The following is a 23,450-nucleotide window of genomic DNA, read 5'->3' as shown; positions in this document are numbered from 1 at the left end:
CACCCTCCCGCCCCCAACACTCTTGTGTATATGGTCTTTGTACTCCAGATGCCAAAGTCCCTGTTCTCCGTGAAACAGCTTAACAATCCAAGGTGAGTAGCAAACATACACAAAATACCCATGGAATGTATGTGTCTGTTTGTCTTCTGATTAGAAAGGACTTTGTTATTTGCATAAGGATATAACAAAAGTAAGGGAAAAAATTGGGGAGAGGAGAACTGAGGATGAGCAAGTAGGAAAATCATTGAGCTAAGTATAGGGAGAATTGGTGCATTTATTTATTATCTGTATCATCACCAGAAGGGGTTCTCCGTGCAGACTGGGGCCTTGTTTTTCTCACCTGTGTATCCCCAGCTCATCCTGAGTGGTCAGTAAGGAGCTGTGGAATAAAAGTGTAAAATCAGCACCAGAATTGCCTGCCTTTCACCTCTCTGTTGTCGTTAGACCTGGTGTACATATTTCTTTTTTAAGTTAATTTGAGAAAGAAAGAGAGAGAGAGAGAGAGAGAGACATCAACTTGCTCTTCCACTCATCAGTGCCTTCATCAGTTGCTTCCTGCATGTGCCCTGACCAGGGATCAGACACACAACCTTGGCATATCAGGATGACGCTCTAACCAGCTGAGCTTCCCCAGCCATAGCTGGTGTACATATTTAGAAGTGAGTAAAATAATCAGTTACAATTTTCAAAAAGTCCAAAATTGGTTATTTGTGAAATGCCTTTTTTAGGCATTTATTTTATACCTAACATCATGCTCTGTGTAGAGCTACAGAGAAACATCAGACACCAGATGTTATAGACATACACAGCATTAATGTGGTATTTTTAATGCAATGAGGTGTTATTGTTTGCATTGTTTAAAACTCATGTCAGTCCCAGTTGATGCAAATAACTGAATACTCCCTTCTGTTTGGAGTTGGGGGGCAGGTACTGGTTGTAGCAAAGCAAAGAAAAAATAACAATCCTAAAGATGTAGAGATTCATGAGTATTCTCCAAATAGACTGAGCACTAAAAGAGAAATAAAAAACCTACAGAATATACCAGAAGCACATGGCATTTGAAAAAACTGCAAGGAGTTTCTTAAATAGCGTAACTACTATTTATTGAATGGTTGTTATTTGATCAAATCCCATCCTGAAAGGTTTACAAACATTGTACACGCCTCACGAAATCCGCAGGTGTTCGGCCCCGTTTTACATGTCAAGGAACTGAGGCCGAGGGTGGTGATTAACTTGTCGCAGAGCTGGCGGCCGCAAACTGGAACTGAGGCCTGGCATGAGGGTTGCCAAGAGCCGGCATCCTTAACCATGACGCCAGGCCTGCCAAAATCTTCTAAAATTGTTAGATATAATTAACATACAATGACATGCATAGATCTCCATTATCCTGTTTAATGAGCTTTGTCACTGCGTTCCCATCTCAAAACAAGATAAAGAACATTTTCTTGTTCTTTATCCAAAATACCCAAAACACTAATTTGAAAAAGACACATGCACTCCTATTTTCACTGCAGCGTTATTTACAATAGCTAAGAAGATATGGGCATAATCTAAGTGCCCATCAATAAACAAGGGAGTGAAGAAGATATGGAGTATTACAGTGAAGATACAATGGAATATTGCTCGGCCATAAAAAAGGATGAAATCTTATCCTTTGCGACGGCGTGAAAAGACCTGGAGGGCGTTATGCTAAGTGAAACAAGTCAGACAGAGGAAGATGAATACCATGTGATTTCGCTTATATGTGGGATGTACAAAGTCACATAAATGAACAAAATAGAAACTCAAATATACAGAGGACATTTTGATGGTTGCCAGATGGGCGGGAGTTTGGGGCCCCGGGTGAAAAGGGGAAGGAGTAAGAAGTACAAATGGCCAGTTATAAAAACAGTCGCTGGGATATAAAGTACAGCCCAGGGAACAGAGGCAATATTTTCAGAACTATGTATGGGGCCAGGTGGGTACTAACCTCATCGGGGCAATCACTTCGTAAGTTATAGAAATCACTACTCACTATGTTGTGCACCTGAAATTTACATAATAATGATGTGTTAACTAATTGAACATTTTCAAGTATTTAAATTACAAAAAGGAACATTATCAAATAAAAGCTCTGTCCTTTTCCAGTAAATTCTTCTACCTCCAAAGGCAACCACTTTTGGACTTCTCGCGCCCCATACCAGTTCTGCCTATTCTCGAATTTCCTGTAAGTGGAATCATGGTATACACCTCTCTGTGCCTGGGTTCGACATGTATCAGAAGTTGGCTATTTTATGTTGGGTAGAGCTCCATTCTGTTCATACTACACAACTTCTTTACCTACTATCTGTTGACATTTGGGATATTTACAGTTTGAGGCTAGTATAAAAAAGGGGCTCCTTTAAAAATTACTTGTTACAGAATTGAATGAGTTCTCTGTTTTGGGAGGAGAGAGATGACCTGCAAATATTTTCTCCCTTTCCACAAGCTGTTTCCTTTTCTGTGCAGAAGCTTTTTGTTTTGATATAGTCCCAAGTTTTTTTAATTTGTGCTTTTGTTGCTTTTGCTTGTTGTGTACGATCCCCCACCCCGCCAAGTTATTACCGATGCAAATGGTAAGGAGCTTCTGCCATATGTGTTCTTCTAGAAGTTCATGGTTTGAAGTGTTGAATCCATTTTAAATTGATTTTTATGTATGGTATAAGGTAGTGGTCCAGTTTATTTTTTTTACCTGTGGGTGTTCCGTCTTCCCAACACCATTTATCAAAGATGCTGTTTGCCATTTTATGGTCTCGGTTCTCAGCTTCATTCTTGAAATATATTTTTGCTGGCTAGAAATTATAGATGAACACTTTTCTTTTTCCTGTCAGCACCTTAAAGATGTAATTCCATGGAATTTTAGCAAAAAAGCATTGTTCTTATTGTTTGTATGTAATGTTCTTCCCCACTCAGGTACTTTTAAGGTTTTATCTTTGTTTTTAACTGTTTGATGATAATAGGCAAAGGCATAGATTTCCTTTATTCATCCTCGTTGGGGTTCACTGAGCTTGCGAATATAGAGGTTCATAAATTTCACCATTTTTGCAAAATTTCCAGCCATTATCTTGTCAGATAATTTTCTGTATTATTCTCTTCCCTGTCATCCTGGCTCTCTGATTATACATACATTAAAATAATTTTCATGGTGCCCCGTGGGTCTTGAATGTTCTTTCAGTTTCTCAGCTTCGATGCTTTTCACTCACCTACCTTCATGTTTACTGACCCTTCCTTCCGTCACTTATTCAATCAGTTATTAAGCTCATTGCAGCATTATGCATCTTGATACTGTGTTTTGCTCATAACATTGGCACTACTTTCTACATTATCTGTCTCTTGCTGAAATCTTGCCTTTGGTCATGTAATATGGTTATCCCCCTTTTAACATATTTATCTTGTTAAATTTAAAGTTTTTCATTGTCAACTTAAATATCTGGATTATCTCTGAGTCTTCTAGTGCATTTGTTTCCTGTCTTGTCCATGGATCTCATTTTTCTGCTTCTTCCCATGTTTTTGAATTTTTTTATTGGGTGTGAAACAACGCATATAAAAATTAAAGACTGAAGTTTGTAATAGTTACTCCCAGGAAAAAAAAAAGGTGCAATCTTTCCTTTGTTAGACCACTAACATGTGGGATTTAAATGTTTAAATAACTGAATAGGCAGTTAAGTGGGATCTGTACTTTTTTACAACTATGCTTAGGTTCAGATCCCCCATTATGGAGTCCTACACATAAATTTTGAAGGTGAGATGAATACATTTCTTTTTTTAATCCTCACCCAAGGACATTTTTTCATTGCTTTAAGAAATGTTGATGTGAGAAGAAACATCGACCAGTTGCCCCCCATAGGCGCCCCAACCAGGAACTGAACCTGCAGGCCAGGCATGCGCCCTGTCTATGATTCAAACCCGCAACATTTTGGTGTACAGACAACACTCCAACCAACCGAGCAACCCTGCCAGGGCAAGATGTTCCTTTCTTTAAATAGAGATTCTAATAATCTAAGACCAGTGAATCGGTTAATCTCTCTCTTCTCCCCACCCTCCCTCTCCCTCTCCAATGTAAATCTCCCGCTTCTTCTCACTCTCTTTCCTGTAAAGCCAGTTGATGGCTTTTTTTTGTTGTTGTTCCCTGGGGAGTTGTCTCTACTCCCCAACTCTGCTCCTGCATCTTCAAGCCTTGGGATGCCTTTCTCGCTCCTAACTCTTCGCATCTCGTTTTGATCAGGGCTCCTTCTGTCATGCATTCAGCGAGGATGCTGTGTGCACGCTGGGAGGCATGGCTTTCTCTGCTCACAGCATCTGGGGGCTGCTGCCTTGCATTGAGGAGGGATCTGGGCACTTCAGGAGGTTATCTCCTAGCTCTCCGGTGCTCCAAAGCCCCCTTCCAGTCGCTGTCCGGCACACAGAGAGGGGCTTAGGGTTGTCTCATCTCCCCTGCCTTCCTGTCACTCATTGGTGTGCTACTCACTTGCAGCCAGTAAGAGCCCCGAAGGGAGAGAAGACAGGTGGATCTGACCTTAGACTCCTCAGAGTTTGAATCGGTCACACCAGACCATAAGTAGTCAATGAATCCTTGTTACTAGTTTGATTAGTTCTCATGGAAGCCATCCCTGGGGACTTTGTTCCTACCTCTGTATAATCCCCAGAGACTGAAACAGCAATGGGCCCTGGTCGGGTGGCTCAATTGGTTGGAACGTCGTGCTGTACACCAAAAGGTCATGGGTTCGATCCCCAGTCAGGGCATATACCTAGACTGTGGGTTCGATCCCCTGTTGGAGCACCTGCTGGAGGCAACCTATGGATGTTTCTCTCCAACACATCAATGTTTCTCTCCCTCCCTCTTTCTCTCCCCCTCCACCCTCCCTCCCTTCCTCTCTCTAAAGTCAATGCTCAAGTGAGGATTAAAAGAAAGAACAGCAATGGAACTCTTCTCCTAGGAAGGATTTGCTATTTCTGGAAGTTAATTCAGTCACTTGGGTTTCTCTGTACCTTTGACTCACTGATGTGTGTTGTAATTTATACATATTGTTCTCATGACTAGGGTGGAACTTTCTGCTTCCTAGAATTGGAGGCCCTTTCCAAACTTTTTATTTAAAGAATCTCCAAAAGGCATAGAAGATTCGTCATTGTGCAATAGAACTGAAGGTACTACTGTAATCGTCTTGCTTGCACCTGATTTTTTTTTTGAAATTTCATGACATATTAAAAAGTTTTCCCCAGCGTGTGTATTTATCTTCATACTATGATAAGATCAAGAATAAAAGCGCCATGACTTGACCAAGAGTCATTACGTTTCTGTGTGTGTATTATTTTAAAATGACCAAATGACTTCCCCACCCTTTCAGCAAGCCCTGGAATCACCTGTCCGTGCCCCAATTTGTGAAGTTCTTCACACAGCACAGAATGGAAAGCGTGCGGTAAACAGCACAGCCGTTACTGCCAATACGGAGAAATACAAAGTATACCCGGGGTGTACGTGTGCAAGCAGAGATGGAGAGATTGAAAATGGACCAGGGTGAGCAGAAGGAAAGTTGCTGTCTCATAGGAAGTGAGATGTGTGGTGGAAGAATTATATTTATAATTAATTAAAAGCAAAAAAAAAAAAAAAAAGAGAGGCTGGATCTAGGCATCCATCTTCTTGTTTTAATTTGAGAGATGAAGGGAGAAAGATCAGAGAGAGAGGCATCAATTTGTTTTTCTATGTTTTTTATGTATTCATTAGTTGATTCTTCTATGCGCCCTGACCAGGGATCGAACCTTTAACATTGATGTATGGGCCTGATGCTCTAACCCACTGAGCAGCCGGTCCAGGGCTAGGTCTCCATGTTGAACAGCGCAGGGCCAAGCATTGCAGGAGCTCCTGATTGACAGCTGGATTTCCTAACAAACTAGGGGGAAAGGGAAGTGCCTATGGACAGGCCGATGCATTTCCGGGTGGGAGACCATTCACGTGCTTCATGGGAGCTTGAGCATTTGTCACGGAGAAGAGACAGCCATCGAGTAGACTTGCATGGAGGAACGGTGCGTAGGGGACACCTAACCTTGGTTCTTTGCTCTCCCTACTTCTCAGGCACTCATGACATGCACACAAGTGCCCAAGGCCTTTGCCTCACAGCCCACCCTCCATTTCATTACAAAGGACATTTTCTTCCTTTTGGGATCAGCTACATATTGAGAAGTCCTTTGTGGCTTCTCCCCGTGTTCTTTCACTCTTCCCAGAGCCTGTTTGGAAAAGCAAGTGACCACTCAGACAGGTTCTAGAGAACATCCATGTGATGGGAACAGAGATACGGAATCCATCACAAGATAGCAGGGGACCTCGGCCACAGTCCTCACTAAGAATCTCCGGAGGCCTTGATTTCTTGAACTGGTGGGGAGGGTTTGAGAGTTGGTTCCATATGAGCTGCTGGGACTTCTGAGAAAGGGGACTCAGGGTTGACACCACGTCCATGGACTCCCTCAAGGAGTCTATGAAGCCCCAGCAGAGACGCCCATAGAACATACCTTTCAACTACACTTATGGCTATTTCCCCCATCAAAGGTGGAAAGCAGTGGACCGCACGTTACCTTACCACATTGGCTTCTGTCTAGATTAAGAAGCGCCACATTGACATGTGGAACACTACACGGCTGTTAAAAAAGAAGGGACCCTTGTGCGACAGCCTGGACGGACCTGGAGGTTATTGTGCTGAGTGAAATGAGCCCGAGAAAGACCAATACCCAAATGATCCCGCTTATATTGGAATCTAATGAACAAAAATAAACTGCTAAACAAAATAGAACCAGAGGCACAGACACGTGGAACAGACTGACAGCTGTCAGAGGGGAGGGGAGAGGGTCTGATGCAAAAAGGTGAAGGGTTAGCCAAAGAACATCTATTCATGACCCGTGGACACGGGCAATAGAATATGGTTCTATTCTATCCATGCAGCTCTGAACCATAGTCTATTTCCATTGTCAAGTTCAGTCCATGCCAGCCGCCTGGTAGACCACGGAGGGACCCTAGCGCTCGGGCAATCTCAGGTGCAATGTCCCCTGGTAAGAATGTTCCACTCCCTCACCAAGAAACTCCCGTGGCTAACTCCCTGTTTGTTTTACATCTCTGCCCAAGAGTTGCCCCCTCAGAGAGGCCTTTCTAACAATACTAATCCCTTATTCTGCTTCAGGACTTGTCACCGAAGTTGTCTTACACTTTTTTTATTCATGCTGTCTCTTCCCCGTTAGACTACATGGGCCTCATTCAGTTCCGTAGCCCATGTTCCCAGACCAAAAATTAGCACATCGTACCTGCCAGTCAACATTTTATTCACTGATGAATCCATAAAGAATGCACATCAACACAAGAATACAACGAAATGCTGAGCGCCTATTTTCATCTATTGTCCTCATGTTCTTTCACAATTTTATTTTACACCTTTTTCTATATTCCATACAGATTCTAGGGCCGGACCACGTTCAGAGAAAATCCCGTTGAGAACATGAACTAACTCCACGATCGAGGGTCTATGAGCTCCTATCTATATGTTTCTGTTTTTCATCTGTACAATACTGATTAAAAAACACACTTAGCTTTTTATAAGAACCGCTGTAATGGTGTCAGCAATTCTTTGTGCCCTACGGTACAGGGGATATTTTTCTCCTGTTTCCTTTTCCAATGATACTTGCCTACAGTGCCCGTTGCTTTCATGACGGAATTCCTTGCTCTTCATGATGTAATTCCTTGCCCTACATAGTAATAGAACTGAGTACAGCCAAACGTATAATTTACTGTGACCTGCAACTCAGTCCTTACGGAAGACACACAACGCTGATGTCTTGAATAAATCCAATGTAGTGACTGCAAGCTAAATGTCTTCTCAAGAAAAGTTTTTTGAGTGCAGACTACTTAGGACTTAGATTTAACTTACACCAACAGTAGATTTTCAGATTAGTAGGAATTCATTTCCAGCTTTCAAAAAACTGTCCATTTTCAAAACATCCATCTCCAAAAAATGCCCAAAAGTATCATATTCTTTGAATGCACAGGCTTGTTTTGAACAGTTGCTGTTTGCCAATAAAATCCTCTGCAGCTATACATTCATCAGACAGGCTGTGGACGTCGGAAATGTCCCTGAAGTGTAAATATTTCAAAGTGCGTTGGGGGCTATCACGAGTTGATTCTCTTTTTTTTCCTGGGAAATTGGTTTCAAGGTACAGAAGTCATTTAAACTTGTAAAAAAAAAAATCAAACTTTGATTCCAATTCTGTTACCATTTTTGAAAATATATTGTGACAATTCTGTTTAACTTGACTGTCCTTTCGGATGACTTTTATTTTAAAAGTTCTGATACAGTCTTCCCCTCCCCACAAAAATACTGTTTGTTTTTGTTTTGTTTTTTTTGTCCTGGATGTTTTGTTGTTGCGCTGTCAGTTTTTGTTGCAAGTGAAACAGCATCAGGTAGCTCACATCAGGAGCGGTCACATCTTTTTCTAGGCTCTTTCCAGCCTATTCAAAGATCGCCAAGAGTTTAGGGAACCAATCATACAAATTTCTGTTTTATTGTCCTTTTATTTTTACTTACTACTTTTTAGTGAGCTTGTTGGGGTGACACTGGTTAACAAAATTATGCAGGTTTCAGGCTCACAACTTCACATCCCATCACCTGTGCACGGTGCTGTGTGCGCCACCCCAAGCCAAGTCTCTGTCCATCACCATTTTTCCCTCCTATAACTTCCTCCACCGTTCCCACCGCTACCCTTTCCCCAGTAGTCACCACATGGTTGTCCACATCCATGAGTTGTTTCGCTTTTTTCCTTTCTTCTTATCCTCAGTGTATTTCCAAATTAGTCGAGAACATCCTTTTTCTCCCACACTTTGAAAATATGCTTTAAAGGCAGCCTGGCGTTTTGACACATTTTCTATGGCCAGAAACAATGAGATGGCTCATAGGCCCGTGTCTAAGGAATCTCTTCCATTCCTACAAAGCCGTCAATATCATTCGTGTTTCTGCATCTTCAGAAAACTGCAGAGCGATAAAAAGCTTTCTTCAGGAAAGCCTCAGATTTATGGGTAAGCGTATTATGCCCCATTTTAGCAATGCTGTGTAAGAGGCAGGAGAAGGGCATCTAGCAAGTAAGAGCTTACTATTTTCTTTGGCAAGAAGTTCATAGACTAAATGGAATTTGCCAAGTTTACATTTGCAGTGCCTGCCAAATATGCATATAGATGAGCAGAGTCTAGTTCAGATTTGGACAAGATATCAATAATCTCTGGTTTTGTGTTTTCTGTGGTTTAGTGAAAATGTTCATAGAAACCAAGACGATAAATGGATGCTCGAATTTCAAATCCAAATGCTTAGGAGTGGGGAGGGGGGTGCATTTTGTGTTGTGGTCGCTTTGATTGGCTGCATCACTTGATAAGCTGGAGGGAGCACGGTGTGGCAAGAGCTGATAGAATCAACTCTACAAGGAAAGCGACTGATACATTCCTTATCAGGACGTTCCCTTTTATTTATCCAAAGGACTTTCAGTGGAAACTTAGACATCAAGGAGTGTACCTTGACTCTGTTTCACAGAGCAATCAAGAAAATGCCGTGATTCTGTGTGTTTAAAAAAGAGAGAAGCTTTTGATACGTTAGAAGTACTTGTTTGTCTCATCCCCATTGAGAGATTCAGTCTCTGTGCGGAAAGGAGGCGATGCAAGTCGCGAGTCTCCGCAGGAAAGATGGCCACCAACAAGCCACGAAGGCAGGCCAGGCCTGGCACAAAGTCTCCCTCACCGTCCTCAGAAAGAACCAACCAGTCTGACACCACGACCTCGGATTTCCAACCTCCAGACCAGTGAGAAACCAGGTTTCTTTGGTGGAAGCCACTCCAGACGTAGTTCCTCGTTATTGCGGCCCCGGCAAGCTAACAGAGATCACTTTGCCTTCTCTACCATATCCAACCTGGAATTACTCTCTGTATATTGGCAATACGTTCTGTTTTATTTATTTACCTTTCTAATCTGGTTGTACTTGCTCTTCATATGTTATTAAAACAACACAGTAATTTGTTTTATGATTCTTTTCAGTGATGTCTAGGGCATGCTGGCTTTGGTATTACAAATGTTCTCCTTTTCAGTACCTGAATGCTTAGAAAAACACGGTCACAATATTCATAATGTTAAAAACTGAACTAGCACAGATGGATACAAAGCAGACTGTAAATCCCAGGTGAAAAACACGGACTAATGCTCCCGATTGCAACATGCTTAAGTCGCACATTTAACTCACAACCCTCAAACTTATGCAATAGAAGCTTCATTGCCGTGAAGTGAAATCATGGTTGTTACCATCAGTGATCAGGGGAAAACACAGGGAGAACAATGACAAAAAGCGCTTAATACATGCTGTATCCCTCCCTTTTTAAAAAGATTTTATTTATTTTTACGGTGGGGGAAGGAATGGAGAGAAACAGTGTGGGAGAGATGCATTGATTGGTTGCCTCTTGCATGCCCCCAACTGGGGGCCTGGCCTGCAACCCCAGGATGTGCCCTGACTGGGAATCAAACCGGCAACCTTTCAATTTCCAGGCTGGCACTCAATCCACTGAGCCACACCAGCCTGGGCAGTATCCCCCTTTTTTTAAATACTCACTTGAGGACAATTTTATTGCTTTTAGAGAGAGGAAGGTGGAGAGACAAGTATTGATAAGAGAGCGAGGAGGCAATTGGTTGCCTCCTTTATGTGCCTGGACCAGGGACCGAACCCACAACCTAGGTACGTGCCCCACTGAGAATCAAATCCACAACCTTTTGATTATGGGATGACAACCAACTGAGCCACACAAGCCAGGGCCATGTTATATCCCTTTGATACTAAAATGCATCCAATGCCTATTTTGGGATGCTATGTGAATTCTGTAGTTTTTTTTTTCTTGCCAATCTTTTTTTTTTTTCATTCATATCTAAAACTAGGATTTATCCCAGCTCACAGATGGGCTTCCTGAGAAGTGGAATTTTCAGTGCTAACCCAGGACAATCCTAGGCAAACTGCTGGGATTTTGATAGAAATCATAAGAAACCTCCAGCCCAATTTTTTAAAAAGATTTTATTTATTTATATTCAGAGAGGGGAAGGGATGGAGAAGAGAGGGAGAGAAACATCAATGTGTGATCACCTCCCATGTGCCCCCCACGGGGGACCTGGCCTGCAACCTAGGAATGTGTCCTGACTGGGAATCGAACTGGCAACCCCTTGGTTCACAAGCTGGTGCTCAATCCACTGAGCCACACCAGCCAGGGCAAGAAATATCCAGCCCAATTTGATCTAATTATGTCATGTTTTCCGATATTATGAACATGGTATTTCCACGTAGTTTGGCATTTTATTTCCTTCCACAGTGTTTTATAATTTTCAACACACAGATCCTATACATGTTTCTGTTATGTTTATACCTCTTTCGAGTTCTTGTAAATATACTGAGTTTTCAGGAACTAGAACCTGTCTGAGTTTAGCTGAGTGAGCTGCCTAGATTCAGATGAAGTACAAGTTAGCTTTTCAAGTCCACAAGTTCCCCCTAAGCCTTCACTCCCATTCATGGGTTCATGAAATTTTAACCTACATCTTCATTTCCTCCCTTGTGAGTTTTTTCCTGATTGAACGGGCATCTCCATTTAGATACCTCACATCCACATCAAATTCAGCGTGTCTAAACCTGAACAAGCGTCTTCCCACATCAACCTGCTTTTTCTTGGTTCCCAAACTCAATGGTAGGCATTGCTGAAGCTGCTGGGCACACAGGAAGCTTCACCACACTCCTCAACTTTTCCTTGACCTTATTTCTAATGTTTAATCAATGAACGATTCCTGTCAACTTATCTCCAAATATTTATCAATTTTTTCCACTGATCACCTTCATTCCTCATTCCTTGCTTAAGGTCACCATTATCTCGCACCTGAGTTAATGGACAACACGCAATATGCCTCTGCACTTAGTCCTGTTTATCTCACCTTTAATCATCCATGACCCTATTAACGTCACCCCTTCCTCTAATGCTTGGCTGTGTCCACAGCATTTAGCACTGCGGGTCCATCCCTTCATTTCAGAAAGCTGCTATTTTCATTTCTCTGATCCCAGTTTATGTTTTTTTGTTACTGTTTTTTTTTAATTTAATCTTTATTGTATTTTTTCCCTTACCATTTGATTTCTTTTATTGTTGTTCAGTTACAGTTGTTCCACCTTTTTGCCCCTTTGCCCCCCGCCCCCCGGACTCCCGCAGTCTATCCCCCCACCTTGTCCGCGCCCGTGAGTCCTCTATTTGTGTCCCTTGACTTGCCCCTTCCCCTTCTTTCCCCCTTCAACCCCTCCCCCCGCCCCGCCCCATCTAGTCACTGTCTGTCTGTTCTTTATTTCTCTCCCTCTCATCTAACTTTCTTTTTCGAGTCACTTTACGAGCTCTTTCTTCAATACTAGAGACGGAAATGGCTTGATTTCCCAGAATACTATTATGGACACATCCTTGTCTTTCTCCTTTACAATTTCTCTCTGGGTAAATGCATTGCTTCAATGCAGGGCTATGGTTCATTCTCTTACATGAGGCATCGTTATGAATTGTCTGCCTCCTGTCTCTCTCAAAACAGTTCATAGAGCCCTCATATAAACGCGTGATGACTTTCAACCCAAACCTGTTCTTTCCTGCCTCTTCCCCATCTCATTTAATTGCACTACCATTGGCTCCACGCTCAAGCCAGAAGACACCCAAGATTCAGGGTTCATTTTCCCATCTCCCTTACCGACCCATTCTCCATTCCTCAACTAAATCTATATTTTTAAAAAATTCTTCTAACATCCTCATCTCTAGCAGACTCCCGTGTTGACCCCCCTACGCCCCTTAACTCATTCTGAGTTGACTTATTCTGAATATAATGAAGAAATCCTTTAAAAGCATAACACCAATCAGACCAGTCCCAAACTCTTCCATGGTTTCTATTTACACACCAATACAATTTACTTGTTTATAATCACCCGCAAGGGCTGGCCTGATACCCCCCACTCTGCCCTAAGTACGTGCTCTTCTCTTTTACCACCTCCATCCAGAATACATGACAGGTATTGGCATGATCTCTTAAATAACAACATTGACTTAGACATATATATATATATATATATATATATATATATATATATATATATATATATATATATATATATATTCTTGTTCTGAAATAACAGGGGGAAAAAAGTCTCCAAGTGTCAGAAGCAAAAACTATAATCCCATTTCTCTGGCAATCACCAAGGCCCAAGAGAAGTTCTGACAACTGCGTTCAGAGTATCTAGGCCTCAGGCAAGTCCCGGCGCCCACGTCTGGTCAGAGCGCTGCAGCGAAAGCTCACGATCACTCCGCTCATTGTTCTTAATTGCCCGCCCACCCGCGGGCAGCAACACCCAAGTGAGTACCAGACACACAATGGCACACGAGGGGGGGAAAAGCCTGGAGGTTTATACCAGTCAGGGAGGCTTTGAACTACGTGAAACAAAACAAAACAACAACCCAGAAAAGCCCCCACAACTGCGAGCCAGTAGCTTAAAGAAATAAGGGGTATAGGCTACAATCCAAGAAATACAGTGGCCTCGCCAATTAAAAAATAGACCTACCAGATGGGCCAGCAGTCTCACTTCTGGGTATTTATCCAAAGGAAATGAAACGGGATCTTGAAGAGGATCTGCACCCTCGTGTTCATTGCAGCGCTATTCACACTAGCCAGGCTATGGAAACAACCCAAGCGTCTGTAAAAAGATAAATAAGTAATGAAGGCACACACACAGACACACACACACACACACGTGAATATTATTCACCCATTCCCCACGTGCCAAGGTTGCAGTTCAATCCCTGGTCATGGCACATGCAAGAATCAACCAACGAAAGCATCGATAAGTGGAACAGCAAATCGGTGTCTCTCCCCTCCCAACTTCCTCTCTCTCTCTAAAGTCAATAAATTTTTTTAAAAAAGCAAAAAATGCCATCTTATAGAAACAGCAGAGTGGTGGTTACCAGAAGCTGAGGTGGAGAAATGGGGAGACTGTGGTTCTAGTTACTAAGGGAACAGATGTTAAATGTTCACACCACATATACCTATATGCATATACATATACACACATATATGACATAAGGGAGGGGTAGCTAATGTTATGGAGGAATCGTTATGCAACATATGAGGGGGACCCAAAAAACTGGAATTATTAAAAATCGTGCACTTATTCTTACATGTTTAAACTGCAGTACATTCAAAGTACTCTTGGATTTGATGCAATACAACCAACGAGACCCTTTTCCCACTGCTCAAAACAGTTTTTGAACTCATCGATTTTGATGCCTTTTAGTGCTTCTGCGGTTTTGTTTCACTTCTTCCACATGAGCAAAACGTTTCTCTTTGAGGACTTTTTTCAGTCAGGGGAACAAAAAAAAGTCACTTGGGGCGAGATGGGGTGAATAGGGAGGCTGAGGTACGAAGTCATACCGTATCTGTTCAAAAACTGCTGAAAACTCAACACGGTGTTGATTCTTCAAAAAAATTCACTGAAGCCGAATGCAGCCTCTCACAACAACGCCAGCTGGTGCACTGATACAGGTGAGTTCCTAGAACACTCACCTAGCAGGGGAAGCCGGGGCTACATAGGGCCTGCCCTCCAGAAGATAATTCTGGTTTTGGGGGTGTGTCCCCTCATAAAAGTGCATCAAATCAACATATGGTGCACCTTAAACTTACATAGTGCTATGTCAGCTGTATCTCAGTGAAGGTGGGGAGAAAAGAGATACAGAGATAAGCGGGTGGTTATTGATTTTCATTGAGTGGTTTGAAGGTGTCACTGTCTCTCTGATTCTTTTAACTCATTTGATGTGGTCATCACAGGAGCTGCAGTGGGCCCTGGTACCTCCCCCCACCCACCAGGCTCTCCTAATGGCTCTACATTCCGTATAAAAGGATGCAGGGCGGGAAAGCCTAAGCAGACATTTCCTTACTGCCCCTGCGTGGAATGCGGCTGAAAGGCTGATAAACCAAACATGCAGCCTGTGCTTCCGCAGTTACAGGGACAGACCAGAAACGAGTGTCGGATGTTCCCTGCTGGTCTCAACCGTAATGCTAAGAAAGGAAACCACAAATCCACTTAATTAACTCCGGCCTTCATATACACTGTTATTTTTTTTTTCTGTCTGGAATCACGTTCCCTCCGTTATTTGCTAGATCTCCCCTAATCCTTTAAGTATCAGCTGAAATTTCACCTTTTCAGAAAATCTCTTTCCTGAGTGTGGAACTTTAGCTGGTCTCTACCATACTTTATCACTGGGCCCAACTAATCTCTTTCATTATGTTATCCATATGTGTAATTTGTATTTAATGGGTAATTTTGTTGTTGTTGTTTCCCTCTCTGTGGCAGTTTGTCAGCCCAAAGCCTTAATCAGTAAACGCTTTGGGACCAGGAGCCGTTTTTATGACTCAGTGACGTGTGCCCAGTACCCAACACAATGTGGCCATAGAGTCAGAGGGCAATAGCTTCTATTAAATCGATATGCAAACAAATACATTTATACAGCAAATTGCAAAAGTTGTAAGATTTTTAAAAATCAAATTGGTTGCTGATAAGGGGACATGTGGATTCTTCAGACACAGGGAAATGCACAAGGTACTTAAGGACTCTGAGCTGATTAAGGGGTGAAAGGAAGAAAAATATGGCAACTTAAATGACAAGCGCTGGCGAGGCTGTGGAGAAAAGGGGACCCTCGTTCACTGTGGGCAGGAATGCAGACTGGTGCAACCGCTGTGGAAATCAGTATGGAATTTCCTCAAAAAAAAAATCAAAATAGAAGTGCCTTTTTTCTTAACCTTCACTTAAGGGTATATTTTTATTGATTTTAGAGGGGGAGGGGACAGAGAGAGAGAGAAGGAGAAACATCGATGTGAGAGAGAGACATTGATGAGTTGCCTCCTCTACGCACCCAACTGGGATGGAATCAGAAACCTATGCATGTGCCCCGACCAGGAATCAAACCCACAACCTTTTGGTGTATGGGATGATGCTCTAACCAACTGAGCCACCCAGCCAGGGCTAAAAATGGAACTGCCTTATGACCCATCAAGTCTACTTCTGGGAATACATCCTAAGAATTCTGAAACGCTAATTTGAAAGAATACATGCACCACTCTGCTTATTGCAGCATTATTTATGGTAGCCAAGATCCGGAGACAGCCCAAGTGTTCATCAGCAGATGAGTGAATTAAAAAGCTATGGTACAGTTACACAATGGAATACTATGTGGGTATAAAAAGAAGAAGGAAATCTTATCTTTTGCAACAGCATGGATGGACCTGGAGATTATTACGCTAAGTAAAATAAGCCAGTCAGAGGAAGACAAATATCATATGATCTCACTCACATGAGGAATGTAATGAACAAAATAAACTGATGAATAAAATAGAAACAGAGGCACGGGATACAGCCCTCAGTGGGAAGAGGGGCAGGGAAGGGACTGGGTGAGAGAAGGTGAGGGATTAGCCAAAGAACATATTTGCATGACCCGCGGACACAGACAACAGTGTGGCGATAGACCAGAGGGAAGGGGTGGGGGCCGGGGGAGGCGAGCAAAGGCGGGGGGTGGGGGTGGAAGGGGGCCATCTGTAATACTGTCAACAGTAAAATAAAGATAAAAAAGAGAGAGATAAGGAGGGGTGTTTTAAACACCAGATAAGCAATCAGAGAAAGAAAAAAATGTGCTGACTTAAAAGAAGACAACCTTGCTGGCGTAATTCCTTCTTAATCTGTTGGTTCTTCCTATGATTAAAATTCCTTCCATCTCTGCGGATATTAACTGTTTATTCAGCATAATGTTTTTCTCCTTTTTGCCTGTGTTCTAGATCCTACCCCGTTCCAACATTGATTTCCTCTTTAAATCACCTTTTTAGTAGATTCTCAGCAACTTCATAGCATTGTGGGTCTGTGTGTGTTCACACAGCAGTTCCCTAATCACAGAACCTTCTTTTCCTGCGTGTACCCTTCCCATCATTTTCACGTTGCTAATTCCTCTCTTCCTATAGATGCAAATTTGTATGGAGTTGGGTGCACTTGTTTGGGCCTCTTTAACCTCAGTTCTTCTAGAGCAGCCCTCACATCCCTGAAGTGGGATCCTTATTATTCATCCACTTCCTTCAGGGCACTGAGCGCTCTGTGAGCACAGGACAATGTCTCATCTGTTCAGTGTGTTGCATCCTCACTCCAAAGCACTGCCGCTGGGACATATTAGGCACTCGATGTACATTCCAAATTAATGCAGAAAACAGGAAAGCATGTAGCTGCTTATGCAACTATAGTAGGGTATGAGAACGCCAATTTCCATCCATTCTTGCCAGTACGAGATGTTGTCTTTTATTCTAGCTTTGATCAATTAGCATCTAAAGTTATCCTGATTTCATAATAAGTGAAATTGGATTCCCCCCCCACACCCCATTCTGGCACTTGCTATTTGTGTTACCCTGAAGCACTGACTTGTTTGCATCCCTGGCTGTTTTTCCTAGTAAGAATTATTTATTTACAGTATTTCTCCTTTTAAAAAAAAAGACCTCACACCTGTTGGAGTGGCTATTATCAAAAAAAAAAAAACAAAAACAAAAAAAACCAAGCATTGCTGAGGATGTGGAGAAAAGAGAACTCTGGTGAACTGTTGGTGGGAATGTAAACTGGTGCAGCCTCTGTGGAAAACAGGATGAAGGTCCCTCAAAAACTTAAAAATAAAACTACCATATGACCCAGCAATTCTACTTCTGGGCATGTATCCAAAGGGAATAAAAATCATTATCTCAGAAAGCTATCTGCACCCCCAAGCTCATTACAGCATCATTTGTAGTAACCAACATATAGGAACAACCTAAATGTTCGCTGGCAGATGAATAGATAAAATAATGTGGGGATATATAATTCAGCCACAAAAAAAAAAAAGAAGGAAATCCTGCCATTTGCAACAACACGATGAAACCTGAGGGCGTTGTGCTAAGTGGAGTCAGACAGATACTGCATAATCGCACTTATAATTGGAATGAAAAAAAACCTCATAGATGCATTGAACAGATTGTAGACGAACCTTTTGATAAATATTTGGCAAACCTTCCAGCCTCTGAATTGAGCCTAGCATGAAAATCTAAGAGAGATATTGAATGTTCTTTTCCCTGTGCCCCAAGCTGCTGACCCCGGGCACCGTGAATTAACTGTTTCACACCTGCAAAGTCCCTTCCTCTGGGTCTGGCCGCTTCCAAGACAGCGAGCAGCCCTGCCCACGTGACTTCCCGGGGCAGCTCCTGGTTTCTCAGGACCCTATCCTTCTCTGGAGGGTCGCTCCTCAGGGGTGGGGCTCGTGTGCCTGCACCCATGAGCCTGGGCGGCTTTGGGGCCGCTCCCCGGGACCCCCTAGCAGGAAGGCGCATGAATACAGACACAGGGAATTACGTGGGGAACAGTCCCCCCTGGCCGGAGTGATATGAAGGTCCTGCTCCAGAGAGATAACCTCCAGGAGAGCCCTGTGATTTTAACTTTAAAGGAGCAGATTTGTTTTGACTCTGCCAAAACTATTTTGGGTCAAGGGGGAGGAAAGTGATTTTTCTTTCAATTTTATTTTGTTTCAGGTACACAGTCATATCCTTTACATAGTGTTCCCTCCAGTATTTCCAGTACTCCAACTGGCAACATATAGTTATCGCAATATTATCCACATATTCCCTATGCTTTACTTAAATTCCAGTGTAACTTTCAAATTAAAGGAGCAAATTTGTTTTATGTGGAAATTTGGGGGGTGAGAAGGGAGGGAATTTTTTTTGACAATTCTAAAAGTTTCATACACTCACCTTGGCTCTGAGTAAGAGGTGGCATCAAAGGTCACTTCGGCTCGAGTTTCTGCTGAGATGACCCCCTTCCACCATGGGAGACTCCACCAGAAGTCCCCTAAACTGGGCATGGGTTCCATCTCAGTACATCTGAGGCTTCCTGAACATTTTTGACACCAGTACCCATCTGTTAGGTATTACCATTAACTGTTGGGCACCCTAGCTCCCAATCCAGAACATAATTCCCCCACCCAAATATTTAACTTCCACTTTAGTTCTTTTGGGAGTGTTGCGTTCCTCATTATCTATGTTCCCCAAATACAACTTTGACGAAATAGTCTTTTCCAATCTTCTGAAGTGTCAAGGATTTCTGGTCTTATAAAAAGCCCATTTTTCTCTCTCCCCTCACCCTCGCAAGACTCAGATTTTCTTGGATATATCTCCAGTCATCTTCCCTCACCCCCCATCCTCACCCCATTTTACCCTCTGAGAGATTCCCTCGTGGCACATTGCAATTCAAGAACTGCTAGGTGACAGATGTCCCAATGGGCAAACTTCATTTTGTCCCTTCAAGGGAGGACCATGTTTCAAACCTTGGCTTCACCCCTAAGCAGGAGTATGACTGTTTGGTTCGTTAACCTATGAAACAAAGTCTCTTAATTTGTACAATCATAATATGACTGCCTTCTCTAAAAGAGGAATGTGAGGATTAGAATTGGCTGTAGGGATGGAAGAGTAGAGATTCTAATGTGAAATGTTTAAAAAACTAAGGCAGGAGGTAGGGGTCAGTGGTAGGCATACGGGGAAAAGCAAAGGCTCTGGTCTCATTCTGCCTGGGTTCAAATCCCAGCCCCTCCTCCCATGAAGCTGTTATGATCTAGGGAAAGTTAATCACCTATTTTGTTCCTGTACTTCATCTGCGGTGCAGATGGAATGAGTGCCCACACCTCATAAGGCTGTTGTGAGGATTAAACAAAGGGAAATGCATGTAAAGGGTTTGAGTACAATGACTCACTCTGTAAGTGGCCACAAAAAAAAAAAACAACCCACAGCTATTAATTTTAATAAAATGTAGAAAATGCAAGAGAGGAAATTACCCTAAATATTCATAGTTATTTCTATGGGCTAGGATTACGACCATCTGTGCTTTGTTTTTATACTTTTCCATATTTGTCAAAGTTTTGAAATGAACATGTGAGTTACATTTAAGAAATAAAACTATAAAGTTCACACATTTTTAAGTAATGATGAGTAGTGATTTTTCCTACCCTATGAAATACGTATGCTATCCGTACACTTTGCAAAATGTCTCATTCCCCGCCCATACTACTTTTTAAAAAGATAAAGTACGCTTTTCCAAAAATGATTGTATAACAAGAATCTTTAATGTTGAAAGTTTATACATGGTGGGGGTGTAACTTGTGTTTAGGAAACTGTGCCAAGTGCCCACATTGAGACCATTTCAGTCCACATCACTGCACTCCACACGGCTGTCTCCTGTGTCCAGCGAGGTCACAAACAGAGGGGACCCTGACTTTTCTCTGGGTTAGGCCAGCTTTGCTGGTGAGTCCTTTCAAACTCGCCAGGGGCAGTCTACCCAATACACACACATCACCTGTTCCATATAAAAGAATAAGATGGAAAATTTCTCAATGTATTTCGTAAGTTTAGCACATCTCTGGTACAAAAATTCAAGAAAGTAGCACAAAAGCGAAAGCACCAACAGAGCTTACTTATAAACAGACATGCAGAAACTCTACACACTACCTAATAGTACTGAAATGAATACAACATGGCATTAAAAGGTATAAAAGCACTGTACTGAAAACTTAAAAGGTACACGTGAAATACTGCACTGGAAATCCTGAATACTCTACTGTCGCACCCCACCCCGCCACCACCCCGTGAGGGTCAGAAACCACGGATCTGCCTCCAGACCTTGCTAGTCCTCGGAGACACTGTTGCGGGGGCAGGGGGTTGGGGGGGCGGCCTCCCGCAGAGCTCTGGCCTCCTCCAGAGCTTCTCTGTATCGGGAAGGCCAGGCCTGGGGGTCTTTCTTAAAGACCCTGGCCAGGAACTCCATGATCTGCATCTTGGTGATTTCGCGGCTGGCACGGGGGCCCCAGAAGAACTCGTATTCGGGTGGCTCCACGTGGGGCACGCGCTGGTACTTCAGGTAGTTTTGCTGGACGAATTCCTCGGTGATGAGCTTTCTCACGTCGCCAAAGGTGGAGTGTTTCTTCCAGGGCCGCAGCCCCAGGATGCGCAGCACGTTCCAGACGGCACTCTCCCTGGCGCCCCGACCCTTCACGTAGATGAGGCTCAGGATCATCAGCAGGAGGCCTGTCATGGGCATGCGGTTGCTCAGCGCCACCCTGTCCAGCTCCTCCGGCTCCAGCGCTTTGACCAGCGAAAACTCCATCGTATGCAAGCTGGTGAGCCTCAGGTGGAGCCCGAAGACTCGGGCGAGGATGAGGCTGGTGCGCCTGAGGATGCTGCGGCACCACTTCTTGTAGCTGCCAATGACATCTCTCACCATGTCTGGGAACCAGATGATCATCCTCTTCTGGTCCTTGACCAGCACGTACCACATGAGCTCGTGCGCCTTCTGCACCAGCTGGGCCGGGGCGGGCGGCGCGGGGCCCGGCTGGGCCGCGCTCGGGGCCTGGTGGGCGCAGCCCTCCTGCGCGGCCTGCTGCAGGGCCTTCGGGTCGTCTTCCTCGCTCGAGCCCTGGGGCGGCGGCGAGGCCGGAGGGGCGTCGGTGGGACCCAGTGGCGGGCCGTCTGGCCCCGCGAGGGTCTCGGCCTGAGACGCGGGCGCAGGGGGCTCCCCGGGAACCCCAGGGCTGCCGCGCCCCTCGGAGTTGGAGGCGTCGGCTGCAAAGTCGGGGTTGCACACATCCTTACTTTGTTCGGACATGTCTGCTCCGTCTGACAAGGGCAGGGCCTCTGCGTCCAGGAGCTCTTCGAGTCTGCACTCGGTCCGCGGACTCCTGGAGAGGAAGTGCGCGTAGCTGCGCGGTGCGCCTTCCGCAGCGGCCGGGCTGGGCGGGGCCGAGGCGGGAACCGCCACTGCGCCTGCGCGCCCGCCAGCCGCGGGCAGGGCGGCCGGGGGGCGGGGCCCGCGCCCGACGGGGCGGGTGAGGGCCGAGGCTCGGAAGAGGGTAGAGACTCCGCCGGAGTAAAGACCCGATGACGCCAGGTGACCTGCGTGCCCTCAGGCGGCCGCGGGGAGGCGGGAAGGGAGGATGCGCGCTGAAGCAAGAAGGCGCGAATCTGAGAGGAAAGGTGTCCACTGACTTGTGAGGTGCTGAGGTAGAGTTTGTCAGGGAGGGTTAACCAGGTCGACCCACAGTCACCTCAGAGGCGAGGCCCAGAGAAGAAGCCCAGCTGGCGCGTCACCTCGGGTTCCCTGACAATGAGTGTGAGGACCTGACCCCGAGCGGCCCACCCGGATGGTCCAAGGAGGTGTCCACCTAGGGACAAGGTTGTCCGAGTTAACAGTCCGGGGAAAGGCCGGTAAAGTTTGGGTCCCTCCCAAATCTGACGCGTTCTCATAACATAAGAAACGCAGCCTGCAGCCCCATCCACGCGCAAAGGGAACTTTCCTGGAGGTCCTAATACGCTAATGACATGGGACGCGTGTTCGTGATCATCGAGTTTGGTCTCCCGCGTCCCTTGGGGCATTTTGATTTTATTTGCATTTTTCCATTCGGATCCCAGCCTTCGAAGATTGGCGTATTTATTAGCACACACTTGTACGGCGTCGTTCTCCCCATTTGCCCAGCGCCCGCCCTCCCGGGGGCGAGGGACGGGGGGCGGGGGGCGCTGCGGGGACCTCGCCTCTGTGCTCCGGGGGAAATGTCACCTTCTCCCATCCATTGACGGCCATCCCGCGGCGGTGGCCGCACCCGAAACTTCGCGGTCCCGCGCGGCCCGCTGCGGACTCCATGTGGCAGTCGCTTTCTTACGACCAACAGTGAAGGGTGCAACCTATCGGGGGTTGTGTTCCCAGTGTCTGAAAGCGGGTCTGCGGGGGGCAAGACGAAGCCGGCGCCCCCGGGGAAGCACCGGCCGGAGCCTTCCGCCCGCCCTGGCTTCCTCAGGCCAGCGGCGTCGTGCGTGCGCCCCTCCGCTCTGGGTATGGGCGCCTGAACCCCAGAGCCTATATAAATACTCTCTTGACGTTTCTAATACTCAGTGGCTCGTATCCCCTTTCTCATTTCTCACTCCATTTTTCCTCAGGGAGGTTGGCTTCCAAGGAATTTTTCATGCCCCTTCTTTTTCTTTGGGTTTTCATGCTTGTGTCGCCTTTAAAGGGATCATTCCCACACTAGTCCCTCCAATAGGACTTCTTAACGTTTCCCTTCTCAGGGGTAATTCGTAGGTGTCTTTCAGATATAGCTGAGTTGGGGTTTTTTCCATTTATCGTTTTCTTTCTTTCATGTATAGATTTCTATTTTTCTGAGCACCTCTTAAAGAATGGTGTCAGTACACCTTAAACAAATTGTTTTTTTTTTTTTATTATTTAAGAATGGCTCTGCATCAAGTTATTGCCCACACTCATCTTACAGATAATCCTCATTTCTTGAGTTTTTAA

At 44.6% G+C, this 23,450-nt stretch overlaps 1 protein-coding gene across 1 annotated transcript; it reads right to left on the bottom strand.

The window, feature by feature from the left end:
* Positions 1-20,244: 20,244 nt before the first annotated feature.
* On the bottom strand, positions 20,245-21,850 carry NDN (necdin, MAGE family member). Its single transcript, XM_054561978.1, has one exon. It carries the CDS (start codon positions 21,768-21,770, stop codon positions 20,793-20,795), a length of 978 nt encoding a protein of 325 aa, XP_054417953.1. The 5' UTR covers positions 21,771-21,850; the 3' UTR covers positions 20,245-20,792.
* Between the last annotated feature and the right edge of the window lie 1,600 nt (positions 21,851-23,450).

Source organism: Pteronotus mesoamericanus, unplaced genomic scaffold (genome assembly GCF_021234165.1).
Source record: "Pteronotus mesoamericanus isolate MK-2021 breed Mesoamerican mustached bat unplaced genomic scaffold, CSHL_Meso_final scaffold_582, whole genome shotgun sequence".
Lineage (NCBI taxonomy): Eukaryota > Metazoa > Chordata > Mammalia > Chiroptera > Mormoopidae > Pteronotus > Pteronotus mesoamericanus.
Note: the sequence above shows the minus strand (reverse complement) of the source record. Positions and strands in the feature narration are given on the sequence as shown.